This window comes from Notolepis coatsorum (genome assembly GCF_963971535.1).
Source record: "Notolepis coatsorum genome assembly, chromosome: 3".
Lineage (NCBI taxonomy): Eukaryota > Metazoa > Chordata > Actinopteri > Aulopiformes > Paralepididae > Notolepis > Notolepis coatsorum.
The window spans coordinates 131,254,681-131,272,885 of NC_140167.1; the positions used below are offsets into that span (position 1 = coordinate 131,254,681).

The 18,205-nt window shown below is 39.2% G+C and overlaps 1 protein-coding gene across 1 annotated transcript in view; it reads left to right on the forward strand.

Moving 5' to 3' along the window:
- LOC311226002 (collagen alpha-1(XVIII) chain-like) overlaps window positions 1-18,205 on the forward strand; it is a 107,125-nt gene that overhangs the window by 77,818 nt on the left and 11,102 nt on the right. The window contains exons 25-35 of the mRNA XM_084311384.1: window positions 912-947; window positions 1,935-1,994; window positions 2,179-2,256; window positions 2,349-2,384; window positions 2,628-2,681; window positions 5,606-5,677; window positions 12,978-13,043; window positions 13,479-13,509; window positions 13,916-13,969; window positions 16,605-16,639; window positions 17,257-17,391. Of these exons, the coding sequence (XP_084167510.1) occupies window positions 912-947; window positions 1,935-1,994; window positions 2,179-2,256; window positions 2,349-2,384; window positions 2,628-2,681; window positions 5,606-5,677; window positions 12,978-13,043; window positions 13,479-13,509; window positions 13,916-13,969; window positions 16,605-16,639; window positions 17,257-17,391 (657 nt within the window). The remainder of the gene's footprint in view (window positions 1-911; window positions 948-1,934; window positions 1,995-2,178; window positions 2,257-2,348; window positions 2,385-2,627; window positions 2,682-5,605; window positions 5,678-12,977; window positions 13,044-13,478; window positions 13,510-13,915; window positions 13,970-16,604; window positions 16,640-17,256; window positions 17,392-18,205) is intronic.

The following is an 18,205-nucleotide window of genomic DNA, read 5'->3' on the forward strand; positions in this document are numbered from 1 at the left end:
GAGGGAGAGAGAGAGAGGGAGAGACAGATAGATAGAGAGAGGGAGAGAGAGAGGCTCATACGGAGCGATCTCTCCTCTGTCTCTCCCCGAGTCCCCCTGCATCGCTAGGGGCCCTCCTAAATCTATGGATTTTACAGGTTACAGTCCACCACCTTTAACTCTCACTCGCTCTTCTCTCACAGGCACACAGCTGCTGCAGCAGTGCACGCCTTGCCCCTCCGCCTCCCCCTCACAGACCCATGTCAACAAACCCTTATGGCAAGAGTCGAGTGCATGAGCAGCTCAGAGCTCCTCTTTCAACATAAGCATTAAACAAAATGGCCCAGTCAACTATTCACTTTAGTTTCATACATGAGGCATTGTCTAATGTTATCTAGCTGGCTAGCTACTGATAGCTCCTGATATCAACGTCTGATATCATCAGTTTGGCATTCGTTTTCGCAGGTGCTAGCTAGCATTGGCTAACTAGCTATTGTTGTTCCACTTATATATGTACACATCATTCAATTTAGCTGCTGCGGCTTATATTCAGGTGCGCCTTATAGTCCGAAAATTACGGTATTAGGAAAAAACATGATTTTATCATAATCCAGGAACATGTTCTACATTAAATGCTTTTCAGTTGAGTCAGATGATATTGTGTCATATAGAATATTGCAAAATGTTGTGAAAAAAGAACCATATAAACATATGTATAGCCTATTCATAGTTAAAGACAGTAGAGGTTGAATACTTTCAGGTGACCGTTCACACTCACACTTCCAGTGGTTTGAATTGACTTTACAACTGCAAATACGTGGCCTGTCCAAACAATTCTTAACAGATATATAACTCTTCATATCAGGCATCGAGTATATTGTGTGAAGATATTGAGACATTCATTATTAATGGCGGTTTTGTGTTATTTTCAGGGAGGTGCTGGTCTACCTGGTCAAGCTGGATTCCCTGTAAGTCTGGCGTTTTTTCCCAGCTCTACCGTATATCAAATCAAAATCAAATCAAATCAAATATATTTGTAAGGCCCGACAACACACGTTAATGTCCCCATGGGCCGGACACGTCGTCTTTAAACAAGTCAAGAAGAAACATCACAATAAATCAAGATCAAAACAAAAACACCATAACGTCCAAAATGCAACACTCCCAGACATACCCCACGCCAAGGTAAGGAAAAAATCACTAAAACCTAGCAATAGGAAAAAATGCACCGCAGGCAATGTGGAGGAGAGAAACCTTAGAAGGGCCGTTCAAGGGGGGATCTCCCTTCTTAGATGTCGGTGATAGTAGTGTTGCAATAAAACATATCATAACCATATGGATGATATTAATCTCTATTTGTTGACAGAGTCCAGTCTATATTTTGCTGAGCCTAGTTATGTAACACATGAGCAGTATCAGTTATGTAACACATGAGCAGTATCAGTTGGCCTTTCGGCTTCAGGGGGGACCCTGATGGAAACAAGACAAACGTCTTTCTCAGGTCTGCATCCCCTTAACAATTGTATGTATTGAGCCGTACTGTATTGTACCCATTCTGCAATCTGTTAAATAAAGTTTTCATTCATTCATTCATTCAATTTGATGGTGTGCTGAACTATTGAGCAGACAAGCCTATAGTGTTATTACTTTTATGCAAATTGTGCCTTGTTGTGGTAATATTACCATTGGTGCTGGTTTTGTTCTGCTGAGCAGAATATAATGGAGCGAGCAGCCATAGGGTTTCCCTTAATTATATCAGTAGCCTATTATTTGTTCCTTTGAATGTTTTTCAGCACTTTGTACATTTATTACGAAGAGTGGTGTTCAATGCCTCTTATTTTTCTTTCCCCTCTTTTCCTTTTATGTCTTATTCAATCATAATAAACTGGACTTTTTGAAGAAGTCAACATCATTTTACTGTTATCTTTATGTCAATATTTTGTATGTCCTGCCAGGGCCCTATGGGACCAAAGGGTGACAGAGGAGACTCGGGCCCACAAGGGTATGGAATAAAGGTAATGACACAAACCCTTAACTTATCTTAGCCATTTTAATACATCTTTTAATATTGTATGAAAATGTCTAGTCCATTCACCTTTTTACAACTACTTCTTTACTGATGTATATCTAGAACAAATATGAACTGGTTACTCAGTTTGCCTGTTTTAAATTGTGTCTCATTGTTGGTACTGTGTCCAGGGCGAGAAGGGCGAGCCAGGTTTAATTGTTGGCCCAGATGGAAATCCTCTTCATCTCGGAGGGCTGGGGGGCGAGAAGGTGAGATTTTCAATTTATTGACTTATGTCTGTCTGTGACTATTGCCCAGTTATCATTGGTGTCATGTTAATTACTACTATTTCTCTGTGTAGGGAGACAGAGGACCAGCTGGACCCGTTGGACCGTCTGTAAGTCTTTAAAGACTAAACCAAACTAATACTATATCCAAAAGACAAAACAATTCAAGCTAATTCATGTCTGTTTCACAAAAAATCTGTTGTATTATACATGTCCTTCCTGTCCATTAGAAACTTAATTTACAACATGGTCTTCAAGTTCACATTACTGTCAAAGATTTGTTGAACTAAATTAACTAAACCAAATGTTTAGTTTAACATTGAACTACACAATTCACAATGTCTTCTGTATAGGGTCAGTATGGTCCTGCTGGTATAAAGGGTGAATTTGGAATGCCTGGCAGACCTGTAAGTATTCTTCTGTTTCAGTTCCTCATTTCAGTGACTAGCTTCAACAGTGTTAGTTCTCTCAACTTTTACAAAGGGTTATAGAAAAGACACCCACTGTCTTCTTACTCATAATCACTTTATTTAACAATGCTTCTGTTAGATCTTTACCTGATTAAGGTCTAAGGGCCGAAACTTAAATAAATAATTACACAAATACAGTGGCAATAAGAATATAGTGTTCATGTTCAAAGCCACTTTTCTATTTTCTCCAATGCACCGGTCAGTTGAAAACCCCAGATGTGCAGGAGCCTTACTAGCAGGGGTGTAAAGTACTTGAGTAATTGTACTTCGTTACAATACTTAAGACTAGCACAGCCGACAAGGGGTCAAATGACCCCTAGGCATTTTTTATAAATGTATCCTCGTCATAGGGCGGCTACGTGGCGTAGTGGGCAAGGCGCTCGCCACGAATGCAGAGACGCTGGGCTCGCCTGTTCGAGCCCAGCGCTCCACATTGCTTTCAGTTTAGCTGGTCGTTCATACTAATACACATTGGCCGTATTAGGGGGTGGGAAACTGATGGGTGGGGATCGGGCGTTGTGGACAGCGACTCCTACAGGTCGGTTGGTGCACCTGCGCAGTAGAATCAGGAAGTGTCGGGGGCAGCGTGAGCCTCCCACGCGTTACTCCTCGCCACTGAGAGATCGAGCTGCGCAGGTGAAAAGATGCGACTGCTGTTACCTCAAGTACCGGAGGGGACTTGTGCTATGTATGACTTAGTCCACATTGCAGCCGGCTTGTGGGAGGCAAGAAACAGCGTTTGTGACAGGGAGGGTTGAATTGGATGATACGAAATTGGGATGGGAGAAAATATAGAAAATGGGAGAAAAAGTGGATAAAAAAAAAAAAAAATTATCCTCGTCACTCGGTCGAGCTCCAGCTCTGTCACTCAATGACTTTTCCTAAAAGTACCCGTTTTATCTGGCACGGTTTCTGAAATTTCAAAATGACTTCAGGAAAATGTAATTAGAACATTATTCCACATATGGAATATATGTGGAAAGTCACAGCACTTTGCGAGCGTCTAGCGTCTGGGTGGCCAACCCATGGCTCGCAAGCCACATGTGGCTCTTTGCCCATCAATGTGCAAACATACATAAAAAAAAATAAAAAAAAGTATAATATTTTTATTTATTATTATCATTATTATTTATTAAAAAAAAATGTGTCACTCAAACCTGTGGTATTTTATATTAAGAGGTAATTATATAGTTTACACTGTTTATTTTTCTCATATTTCTCATATAAGCTGTGGGGTCATCTGACCCCTTCCGGCGGGAATCAGTGACATTTTCTCCATACTGTTTTGGGGGATTTGTACTTTACTCAAGTATTATTAGGTTTGTACACTTGTACTTTTACTCAATTACATTTCAGAGAAGAAAAATACTTTTTACTCCTTACAATTAAAATGCAGACCTACAAAGTACAAATCTCGCAGGTCCAACCATTTTAATTAGTACATTTGTTAGTACATTTGATCCTGCGGTTGCACTTTATTTAAAAACAGCTAATCAAATCCCCATCAATGGAAAATTAACCCACCCATACCCATGCTGATTGGTCCTTGTGCAAGACTAGAAAGCGGGGATCTTTGATTAAACACCTGCTATCAGAAGAATAGACAGTCAGAGTGACAAGCAAAATGCTAACAAGCTTTCAGTGGATATTTTCATTAACCACTAACCAGTGCCGATTAAAAAAATATTTTCAACTATTTGACAAGAACCTTAGGATGTGCAATGTCAAACCCACGTATAAAAAAGAAAATTAATAACTGAACCCTTAATTTTTTCCAAGGCTGTAGTTTGGCCAACTTTACAACTGGATGCTTGATGTGAATGCCGTCCATGTTAGTTTACCTTGACATGTTTTTTCAAATTCGATGGAGAAGTGCATTAAATCATTTTAATGCAAAAAAAGTGTCCTCTGTTCTTTAATTTCAGCATTGTCTATCGCAGAACACATTCCATTGTGGGCCGAGTGTATGCTTGGTTTCATTTCAGCCTTGCCTAACACCGGCTGATGATTTCACTAATTGGCTCACCTCTTCAACTAACACACCTGGTGCAATATGTAGTTAAAATGAAAACTTGGCCCACGATGGAATGAGTTTGAGACCCTATCCCTTGCAATAAAAAAAAGTTTTTACTTTTACTTTTTAGTACTTATGTACATTTAAAAGTAGAAAACTTTTACTCAAGTGTGTTTAGCCAGATACCGGTACTCTGACTTTTACTTGAGTATGATTTTGAGACGGTACCCGTACTTTCACTTAAGTATAATTTCTGGATACTTTTTACACCCCTGCTTACTAGTCAAGATCTTTAACTTTAGGGCGGCTAAGTGGCGCAGTGGGCAAGCAGACCAGTGGGAGGCATAGTCTAGCAACGTTCGAGACAGGGGAGGGGAGAATTGGCGAGGCGAAATTGGGATGGGAGAAAAATTTAAAAATAAGGAGAAAAAGTGGATAAAAAAAAAGATCTTTAACTTTACAAAGTTGACAGTTTATGTTACAGCACCAAACTACATCTCAGACATGCATGCCAGATGTGATCCGGCCAAATCTTAGGTCACCGGGCATTTAGTTAAAGTAAAGCATGGATGGGCGTTAGTAATGGATTTCTGGAGTAGACCTCTACTGTAAATATATCTTCTATCAGGGACTTTGGTTACTCCTCAAATATAAACAAATAGTATTGTTGTTGTTGTTGTTGTTGTACAAACCCTGTCTTCGATGTATTCTGGATGAACGTGTTACATATTTGCACATGGATATTTTGGTGTTTAATGGATATAACGGTTAACCATCTCAGTAAATGTTTTATTACAATTATTCATCAGTACAGATTAATATTTATCCAAATGATCTCCCTCTGCAGGGCCGCCCTGGTGTAAATGGATACAAGGGTGAGAAAGGAGATCCAACCACGGGCTCTGGCTACAGCTACCCAGTAAGTAGCAGCTTGAACAACATATGAACATTACTGTGGATGCAGCAGGATGCGTAATCTCTCTACTTTCTTATGCAGAATATATATGGATGACTAGAGACAGACATAAACGCTAATTGATCCAAACTCTTAACACTTTGAGTGCCACGCCGGGTTTTCCTTTTTACCCCCTTGATGCCACCATCCACTTCAATGTTAACGTTAATATCGCCTAATCTATGTTTTAAATTATGGCTATGTGTCTAATCTGCCGAAAAAATAAATAACGCACATCCTCCGTTTGTTGGTGCTGAGCCAAACTGTAAAAACAGTAATACATAAAACAAAGCGGGGCTCGCAACTCATTAGTAGTTCCAAGATGTTTAATTGACAAAAAGGCAGATGCAACGTTTCGACCCTTCTGGTCTTCTTCAAGCATGAAGACAACACAACACTGACATCTTTTTATACAGGAAGTGAACTAAATTGAATATCAGCCCCACCTGGTGATCAGGGGCGGTCCCAAGATTTGCATGATACATTCTATACATGATTAAGTAACAATTTCTTTTCATTTGACATTTTTTAGAAGATTAGAGAAATAGCTATGTTAAACACAACATTAAGACATCATTTACAGATAGGCAGCAGTGTTAGTCACTGAAAACAAAAATGAAAAAAACACAAACAAAAAACAAAAACAAAGTCCATTGACTGTCTCTCTCTATAAGTAAAATTTACAAATAAGGTCTAATGTCAAAGTCCTCATTGAGTCCTGTTGGTGCCATCGTTTTAAGATAATGGATCCACCATACTTCTCTCCTCATTAGGAGATTATCTATATCTCCCCCTCGTCTTGGAAGATGCACTCTCTCTATTCCAAGGTATTTTAGGGCGTTTTCACACCTAGCTCGTTTGGAGCTGTTATTCCGGAACCTGGAGCGTTTACCCCTTATTTCGGTTCAGTTGGGCATATGTGAACACAGCAATTACATTCTGTTGCGGAACAAAACAAGCGGACCGAGACCACCTGGAGAGGGTGGTCTCGGTGCAGTTCCAACCGAACCCGAAGCGGACTCATACGCTGTGAGAATGCAATCGATTTAACAAACCGACACAATTAATAATAATAATACGTCATGGGTCAACGTGGAGCAGCGATGAGGTACACTGCGTCGTTGATATCAGTCAGCCGCACGCAGGAGAGAGGAGCCGGGGTCTCTGTAGTGACAGCAGCAGCACCGTGCGGGACTCTCTCTCTCTCTCTCTCTCTCTCTCTCTCTCTCTCTCTCTCTCTCTCTCTCTCTCTCTCTCTCTCTCTCTCAGGGTTGGGGGGGGGGGACACCCCCCAAAATCTGACCAATGAGTGACAGTTTGCTCGCGCGGGCGTTTGTTTTGGTGCGCTGTTAACACAGCCGTGTGAACACAAACGAACTAAAAGACAAGTGCAACAATTGTATCATAATAGTCCCTGTGTCTCCCTGAATCGGAACAAAGCAAACGAACTACAGGTGTGAAAACGCCCTTAGTGATGAGACATTGTGGTGTGCCTTTTTAAAATGTAAAGCTACTGGGCTTTTTTCATCCCCATTCCGTATCGTACTCCTGTGTTCAGCAATACGTGTTTTTAAAGCACGTGTTGTCTTACCGACATACGCCTTACCACATGGGCACTTAAGCATATAGATTACATTGGTAGTTGTACATGTTATTTTGCCTCTTATTTTTATCTCTTTCCCAGTTGTTGGGTGATAGAAAACAGTGCATTTTTCTGTGAAGTGACATTGAGCACATGAACCACAACGTCGGTTTCCATCTGGTAAGTCATCTAAAAAATGGTGTGTTTTCTTAGGAGGCAGGTCTGATTTAACCACAATGTCTCTGATGTTATGTGCTCTCCTGTAGACTAGTCTAGGCGGGGATCTGAAAAGATTTATCCAATGTTGGATCAGAACTGAGAAGATGCCAATGTTTTTTAATAGTATGTTTAAAAAGGTTGCCTAGAGGCGAGTATTGTGTAACACACTGTATAGGTTGTCCAGAGGTAGTTTTGTTTCTTGTAGATTGTAAGCAATCTTCTTGGGTTTTATGACCCACTTTCAAAGCTGCTTTTTCTACAATGTCTTGTGTGTACCCTCTGGTTTTAAACATCGTTTTAAAAGTATCTGTTTGTTCCTGAAAACATTCATCTGTACTACAGATTCTACGGATCCTGTAGAACTGGCTGATAGGTAAACTGTTTTTTAGCGGAGTAGGATGAAATGAATCACTTCTCAACAGAGTATTTCTGTAACAAGGTTTTCTGTATACTGTATACATCCGTTTGGAATGTACCATTGTCTTTTTTGATTATAATATCTAAGAAATTCACTTGGTGTTGGTCATACTCCATAGTAAACTTTAGATGTTCATTTTTGGCATTGAGGAAATTAAAGAATTGTATCAGTGTCATTTCATCCCCTGTCCACAGTATGCAAATATCATCTATATATCTTTTCCACATCTTAATGTATGGTAAAAACACATTTTCTGAGGAATTGAATACATAATTCTGCTCAAAAAGACCCATATAAATATTGGCTATGGACGGGCTGGCTTTGCTTCCCATACTCACGCCCTTGATTTGTAGATAGTTCTCATCTTGGAACATGAAGTAGTTATGCGTGAGTAGAGTCTCAGTCAGTTCTATAAGAACGTGTGTTTCTGGTGTTGAATCCGGTGGACGTTGATTCAGGAACAGTGTCAGAGCTTCTAGAGCCCCTGTATGGGGTACTGAAGTGTACAAGGATTCGATGTCCAAACAGGCCATGTAGGTCACAGTGGTCGGATCCTGGACGGACTTCAAAGTCTTAAGTAGGTCTGTTGAATCCTGTGTGAAGGATGGGAGAGATTTCACAATTGGTTGTAGGAAGAAGTCCACATAGGAAGAGATGTTTTCAGTGAGAGATCCAATTGCTGCCACTATTGGTCTACCTTTAGGTTGAACAGGATCTTTATGCACTTTTGGCAGGCAATAGAACACTGGAGTCTTTGGATGATCTATCTTCAGAAAGGCATATTCTTTTTTGGTCAAGAGGTCATTGTCCAACCAATTCTTTAATTGATGATGAATCTCATTTTTGAAAATAGCTGTTGGATTTCCAGAAAGTTTTCTGTAATTCTTAGCATCTCCTAACTGACGGTGCACGTCCTTCTCATAATCACTCCTATTTTGAACAACAATAGCCCCTCCTTTGTCTGCATTTTTCACAATCAAAGTAGTATCTTTAGAAAGTTTGTTTAATGCTTCCCTTTCTTCCTTTGATAGGTTGTTGTACACCTTATATTCTTTTCTGTTCTTAAGAGTATTTCTGACGTCTTGTTCTACCAATCTGCAATAGGTTGTCACCTATTGCACCTATTGCAGATTGGTAGAACAAGACGTCAGAAATACTCTTAAGAACAGAAAAGAATATAAGGTGTACAACAACCTATCAAAGGAAGAAAGGGAAGCATTAAACAAACTTTCTAAAGATACTACTTTGATTGTGAAAAATGCAGACAAAGGAGGGGCTATTGTTGTTCAAAATAGGAGTGATTATGAGAAGGAAGTGCACCGTCAGTTAGGAGATGCTAAGAATTACAGAAAACTTTCTGGAAATCCAACAGCTATTTTCAAAAATGAGATTCATCATCAATTAAAGAATTGGTTGGACAATGACCTCTTGACCAAAAAAGAATATGCCTTTCTGAAGATAGATCATCCAAAGACTCCAGTGTTCTATTGCCTGCCAAAAGTGCATAAAGATCCTGTTCAACCTAAAGGTAGACCAATAGTGGCAGCAATTGGATCTCTCACTGAAAACATCTCTTCCTATGTGGACTTCTTCCTACAACCAATTGTGAAATCTCTCCCATCCTTCACACAGGATTCAACAGACCTACTTAAGACTTTGAAGTCCGTCCAGGATCCGACCACTGTGACCTACATGGCCTGTTTGGACATCGAATCCTTGTACACTTCAGTACCCCATACAGGGGCTCTAGAAGCTCTGACACTGTTCCTGAATCAACGTCCACCGGATTCAACACCAGAAACACACGTTCTTATAGAACTGACTGAGACTCTACTCACGCATAACTACTTCATGTTCCAAGATGAGAACTATCTACAAATCAAGGGCGTGAGTATGGGAAGCAAAGCCAGCCCGTCCATAGCCAATATTTATATGGGTCTTTTTGAGCAGAATTACCGTAATTCCTCTAATAGTAACCGGGTCTCAAATACAAACCGGGTCTCTATTAACGGCCGGGTGCGCTCTTGAGCTAAGCAATTATAAGCCGGCCTCCTAATACAAGCCGGGTTACTAATATACTGAGCTGCATACTGAGCTAGTTACTTGATTTCACTTTGAAAACGTTGAAATGACCAGTGACCACCTGTAATTGCACTGTTTACTATTTCATACAGTACTTGGTTTCAATAAATGAACCCAGTACATTTTACTGGGTTCAAACTGACACAAAATGTTGATTTATTCATTATGATCCGTTTGAAAATTTGAAATTTAGGCCTCCCTCTTATACAGGCCTCCTCCTAATACAAGCCTGGTACCCGCTACAGTTGAAACAAATACAAGCCGGGGTTACTATTAGAGGAATTACGGTATGTATTCAATTCCTCAGATAATGTGTTTTTACCATACATTAAGATGTGGAAAAGATATATAGATGATATTTGCATACTGTGGACAGGGGATGAAATGACACTGATACAATTCTTTAATTTCCTCAATGCCAAAAATGAACATCTAAAGTTTACTATGGAGTATGACCAACACCAAGTGAATTTCTTAGATATTATAATCAAAAAAGACAATGGTACATTCCAAACGGATGTATACAGAAAACCTTGTTACAGAAATTCTCTGTTGAGAAGTGATTCATTTCATCATACTCCGCTAAAAACAGTTTACCTATCAGCCAGTTCTACAGGATCCGTAGAATCTGTAGTACAGATGAATGTTTTCAGGAACAAACAGATACTTTAAAAACGATGTTTAAAACCAGAGGGTACACACAAGACATTGTAGAAAAAGCAGCTTTGAAAGTGGGTCATAAAACCCAAGAAGATTGCTTACAATCTACAAGAAACAAAACTACCTCTGGACAACCTATACAGTGTGTTACACAATACTCGCCTCTAGGCAACCTTTTTAAACATACTATTAAAAAACATTGGCATCTTCTCAGTTCTGATCCAACATTGGATAAATCTTTTCAGATCCCCGCCTAGACTAGTCTACAGGAGAGCACATAACATCAGAGACATTGTGGTTAAATCAGACCTGCCTCCTAAGAAAACACACAATTTTTTAGATGACTTACCAGATGGAAACCGACGTTGTGGTTCATGTGCTCAATGTCACTTCACAGAAAAATGCACTGTTTTCTATCACCCAACAACTGGGAAAGAGATAAAAATAAGAGGCAAAATAACATGTACAACTACCAATGTAATCTATATGCTTAAGTGCCCATGTGGTAAGGCGTATGTCGGTAAGACAACACGTGCTTTAAAAACACGTATTGCTGAACACAGGAGTACGATACGGAATGGGGATGAAAAAAGCCCAGTAGCTTTACATTTTAAAAAGGCACACCACAATGTCTCATCACTAAGATACCTTGGAATAGAGAGAGTGCATCTTCCAAGACGAGGGGGAGATATAGATAATCTCCTAATGAGGAGAGAAGTATGGTGGATCCATTATCTTAAAACGATGGCACCAACAGGACTCAATGAGGACTTTGACATTAGACCTTATTTGTAAATTTAACTTATAGAGGGAGACAGTCAATGGACTTTGTTTTTGTTTTTTGTTTGTGTTTTTTTCATTTTTGTTTTCAGTGACTAACACTGCTGCCTATCTGTAAATTATGTCTTAATGTTGTGTTTAACAAAGCTATTTCTCTAATCTTCTAAAAAATGTCAAATGAAAAGAAATTGTTACTTAATCATGTATAGAATGTATCATGCAAATCTTGGGACCGCCCCTGATCACCAGGTGGGGCTGATATTCAATTTAGTTCACTTCCTGTATAAAAAGATGTCAGTGTTGTGTTGTCTTCATGCTTGAAGAAGACCAGAAGGGTCGAAACGTTGCATCTGCCTTTTTGTCAATTAAACACCTTGGAACTACTAATGAGTTGTGAGCCCCGCTTTGTTTTATGTGTCTATTCTGCCCATCGCATTATCAAAGACTATTTTCCAGTCAGTGCTGTCAAGGCAGATTGGTTTTTTATCGCGTCATTTCCATTTCAGAGCATTTAGAAAAGCACCCGTTTTGAGATAAAAAACAGCCCATTCTGGACCATTCTATGAAAATCGTCTTTTACTGAAATATTCCACAACGTTGATATTCGTCTGCCTTTTTATGAATCGTTTTCAAATAAACGCTAGATGATCAATATTATACGTGCACGCAAGCACATTCGGGCCGCGCACGGATAATCGCCGCGTTGATTTCCTCTTGGACTTTTACAGTGAAACCGAAAGAGCCCATTTCACAAAACAGCTTATAACTTCATCAAAATTAGTCTGATTATCCTAACACTGATAACATAGAGTCCTTACCTGACATCAGATGGTATCCAACTGGTATATTCCAATTCCTGATCACCATTCGGAAAAATCGATAAGTGTATAGATCCAACGCTATACAGTAGAACTCCATGATCAGCGGGGCTCAGAGGCTCCAGAATGAACTGTGGTAACCCCGGCTGGATCAGTGGACTGGAAAATGTGGAGTACCGGATTTTTTCCCCCATCCATTTTCATTGAGTCCATTCCAAAATCCCTGATGTCATCTGGGAGACGATAGGCGGCGCTTTTTTCCACATATGATCTCCGGCGGTGCTCGTGTATACTCGGGTAGGCTCGCGTGATGCAATATGATTTCAGATCGCTAAAAAAACAAAAAATCCGAGAAATCTCGTGAGTGGCTTTCAACCACATAAAAATAAACCCGAGATATCTCGTGTGTGGCAGTTAAAGTGTTAATAAAGCCTTAAACTCGACAGGCCTCTTGGTATAGAATGGAATTTGTGTACTTGACCATAGTTATTCATGCATTTATGAACCAAGAATGTCAGACTGGGTTGGTGTACCGTAGATTCACTGTGTTTACATGCACATAAATATAAATAAATATTTTTCTGTCTACAAACAGAGGTCTCCACAGTAGGATAATAAAGTTGATTGTACTCGTCTGTTGTATCCACATAAACTATACAGACTTGTGTTAAACAATGACTGAGTTCATTACTTTGTTGTCACCAGGGACCTGCTGGCCCACCAGGACCACCAGGTCCCCCTGGACCTGCTATTCCCATAGACCGCTTCAACGTGAGTACTCAGCACCATAAAGGGACATATTGTTGGAATTATTTGGATCAAGTCTGTTTAATAAAGTGTGAATTTATTTGGGCAGCTAGATTTACACAATGTAGATTTACTAGGTTACTACAATTTCTATATTTTACTTTCAGAAAGATGTTCAAATATGTTCACAGGCATTTTTGTGACTTTATTTTTCAGAATCATCCAATAAATAACTCATTTATTTGGATGAAAAATATCATGAAGCAAATCCATATTGTAGTTGAAGTAGTTGAAGATATAACTATTCAAACTTTTCAATATCCACATCAATGAATGGCCTCCAATACCAGTGTCTAGCCGACAGCTAATGAGAAGCCATTTGATAATGTATGTATAAAAATGCTTTTTGATGTTGTTCTGGTAATCTTTTGAGTGATTGATTTTCTCGTTAATTTATAGCGCTATGACGACGCCTCAAGGAATTATCCAGGTATGGCCACATCCACCTAACATCAATGCATAAATGTGCTGGGATGGGACTTCTCAAAAGGAGAAGGATTAAACATTTTGAAACCTACCAGTCAAATAAGGGAGATTTAAAAGGGTTTAAACACTCTGTGGAGAGATACATGGTTCTATCTTAGCTTCAGTTTTATCCACCCATATGGCTTTAAAAGAGGATAGACCCTCTATTATAGAGATGTCGACTCTATTACCGCTTACTATACCTTATTGATAAAACACAGGAGTGGTGGTGAGTGATGCCACCATCTAAAAAGTGAAACTCTGAGCTGCTAAACCATTTTGTAGTGTGTTAATGTACAAGTTGCATATAGACGATAGACGATATTTAATTCTAAATTATACATAAAATGTTTTTGCATTTATTTTTATAGCCACAAAGGGTGAGAAAGGTGACCATGGTGACCATGGACTTCCAGGGGTACCAGGTAAATACCAAAGTCACAATAAAATATACATACAATACAAATGTCACATTTAAATCCATATCCTTTATAGTATGGGATTGAATTCCATTATGAATTACTTGTGTTCTGATAAAGGAAATGTATCTCACAGTAGTATAATCAATCATGGTATTAGCAATTTCTTTGTTAAAAGAAACTACTCAAAGTAAATATTAGATGCTTAACAAAGTCAATTGGGAGCCCCTTTTATCCTATAAAGATGTTGATCAAATGTTTAAGTGTGATCGAAAGTAAATTATAATAATAACAGAACCCTGTATGAATCATCACATTCTAATATTAATTATAGCCAAGGAGATTTTTTTTCAGGAAAAACTAAATGAGAACAAGAATAACCCCAAACAAGCAGTCTCTTAATCAAGCCAGTAATAAAATAAAAACTAAAGTTGAGAGTATTGGGTTGGAGATAAACAACAAAATAATTGTTGACAAATCATAGGTGGCTTTTACTTCCATTGCTTCAAGACTGGTTGGAAAACTGTCTGCCCACTCAGGAAGATTTGATGAGAATCAAGTGCATTCATTCTGTGCATCCAAAGACATCCAGTCCAATTAATTTAGTTTATCAAAAGTTCCACAAGCCAAAGTCTTAAAGGAATTATCAGACCCCAAAAATTCCAAAGCCACTGGCTCAGATAACATTGTAGCCTGACATGTGAGACCCATGGAACGTACGCAAGCTAACGTTCCATTGGGCTGAAAGCGGGACATTGAGAAATAAACAAATAGCTGGTCGTGAATATGAAGTCAATTTGACTTACCATGGTGATGTGATGGTGTCTTGTCTCTCATGCCGCAATGAATTCCTGGCGCTGTGATTACATTAAAGTACAGGAAAAATACGGTTTCTCCATTTCTCCATATGTTACCAAGGCAACAGGCTGTCATTGTGCAATGGTAGATGGTAAATGGACCGCATTCACACACCAACGGCGGAGGCAACCATGCAAGGTGCCATCCTGCTCATCGGAAGCAGTTAGGGGTTAATAGTGTCTTGCTTTGACACGCTGCTGGGAGGAGCCGGAATCGAACCAGGAACCTTCTGATTACCGGATGACCGCTCTATCTCTCGAGCCACTGTCGTCAGACAGCGTTTATTATATTAAAGTTTAGAATAGCCTTCATGTGCGTGCTGTGCCTTGTTGCTGTTGTGAGAGGGGCACAAATAGCCTTTTTCCACACTTTTTAATGTGATCACAGCGCCAGGAATTCCCCCTGACACGAAAGACAGGACACCATCACATCACCATGGTTAATCAAAGGGCCATTTTCATCTGCAAGCTATTTTTATTTCTTAATGCGCCACTTTCAGACCCTATGGAGCTAGCTTGTGTACGTTCCATGGGTCTAACGTGTCAGGCTAATAACATTCCAGAATCTTTAAAGGATGCAGCTGAGCAGATATCTCCCTATGTAAAGGCGCTCCCATAGTCCAGCAGACTGTACACAGAGCAGACTCCGCGGAGGTCCGCGCGGACTCTTGAGCTTTGATCTCAGCGGACAGCAGACCCACAGGTGGGAAGCTCCTATTTTCTGACGCGCGGACATCCGCGCCGCTGACTTGGTGTCACACAAAACGCTGCTCGGCGTTTTGGTTGACATCGAACTGCATTTAATGTGACGCCGATCTGCATTTTACTCTGAACACTCGCTCTGTGCCAAGAGAGATGTTTGAATGGCTTTTCTAAATGAAGTGTGTAAAATTGCCAGTTTTATTTCGAAATATTGGAAACGGAGATAACATAGAATGTTATCTCCGTTTCCAATATTTTGAAATAAAACTGGTGCTTTTATTTCATGCAATGCGTGTCTTTTCAGCACCACGCGCTGTCCACCTCAAGCCTATACGGTACATTGCATCTCGCTGCCTATATACTGTTATTCAAGTGCGTAAAACTCCCCGTTTTATTATCGAAATATTGGAAACGGAGATAACATACTCTTTATTTTGACATCGGATGACGACGACATGACAGAAGTTGAACAGCGTGGGGACAATTGTGTAAACTGCCGCGTGACATGTAGGAAATTGGTCCGCGGAGGTCCGCTCGACTATGAAGGCTCAAAGAGTCCGCGCGGACCTCCGCGGGGTCTGCTCTGTGTACAGTCTGCTGGACTATGGGAGCGCCTTAACGCATCAAACATGTGTTTGGAAGGAATGGCAACATGCTAGGGTTGTGCCACTCTTCAAGAAGGGCAGTATGATTACACTAAAGATTTTATTGTGAATATAAAGAAAGGCAAACTAATTGATGTATGTCTACTACAAGATAAACGTGTGATTGCTTTAAAAGGACTTGAGGGATGGCTGGAAGGGCAGGGGGATGAGTGGGGGGGGGGGAAATCATTTAAGAATGTGATGACTGGGATGGTGAATTGGACAGTGGTGGGACAAGGACTTTTCTTGGTTTTGTTTATATGCTTTTGTTGTCTGTGGGGGGGGGGGGGGGGTTGTATATGTGTTTTGTTTGGATGTCTGTTTTCTTGATTTTGGTATTTTGTGGATATATGTGTGTTCTGTTTATGAAAAATAATAAAATATATATATTTTTTTTCCAACACAAACCAAACTTAAAACATTTTTGTCATTTTGCAGGAACAGCCTCTAACTTTGACATTTACACATTCAAGGTAAGAATTTTACCGTTGACACCGTCCTCCTGAAAAGTGATCTTAGACCTATGCATGTCTGGAAAGTATGGAAAATTAACATGTAGATTTCCAACTGTCATGTTGCGATATACACATGACTACGCATTTTGAGTTGTAGACTCACTGTCATTTGACATATTGTGATATGTTTTGTTGTGATGAAGACACTCCAGATATACCGTGATGTGGCCTGGCTGACAATCATGTTGCTTTGCTAAATATTAATATAATTAATACTGAACACCAACAAAAATCTTCAAATTCAGCCAATAAATTAGGGTCTGGAAAAAGTATGGACTTTTGAAATGGAAAATATGTACAGTTGGTAGGTACCATGTTATAATGCTACTGGTAATATAAGTAATGTAATATATTTCACACCACTGCTAAAAAAAACATGTATTTCCAAATTGTGAACATTTTCAATCCTTCCATGCAATTATACAATGTTCACAGGTTCATATTTTTAATCAGGTTTGCATCTTTACTTTAGCCGAAAGTTGAACATTTCAGCGCTGCAATGAGGTTTCTTATCCAAATTCTGTACATACATGCTCAGTTATTGTGGTGGTTAAAACCTGCCTGTTTTTATTTAGAATGAAATGAAGGGACAGCGTGGAGATTCAGGTGTGAAGGGAGAGAAGGGAGAGCCCAGTGGTGGATATTATGACCCCCGATTTGGAGGAGGAGTGCAAGGGACACCAGGAGCTCCCGGTATTCCAGGCCTGCAGGTAAGAATAACGTAGTGATTTTGCAATATCTTAACCTCTTAACCTGTTCCACACGATGTGAAAATCCGCATAAAATATATACCTAGGTAAATGGAATATTGCTCCACTTCTACAAGGGCTATTTGCATATTCTTGGTATCTAGGTACATCTATGGACCTCAGGGAATGTATTCGCAGTGTCAGAAATATTGTGTCTATTACTAGGCTTGCTTAAATTGTGATGAAACAAAGGAGAATATGAATTATGATTTTTCTTTGCATCTTTGACAGTGAATAACACCATGATAATAATTACCAAACTTAAAAAAACTGCCACTGACCTCGTTCAGTACCCTCTTGAGATCATGTGTAAAAAATAATCTAAGGAAATTAATAAAGGGAAGATGATAAAACCGAAGGTTCTGTAGATACAGTACTGAATTCTCCCATCCGGACCAATGCAATTTGAAATATTATTATATAATATATAATAGATGCTTATACATTACCTTATTATAGCCAATTCGCACATTTATATATATATATATATATATATATATATATATATATATATATATATATATATATATATATATATATATATATATATATATATATATATATATATATATATATATGTGCGAATTGGCTATAATATACACATATAGTATCTTTTAAATGCCCGAGTTCAATTTGGATTTAGTATCACCAGGTGTGCATAAGAACAGATAATGATATCTACTGTAATCTAGTGTACTTTTTTATTTTCCCCACAGTGCAACCGTTTTTAAACTAATTTCAGATCTAATTGTTCCTACATGCTAACAATAGGGAG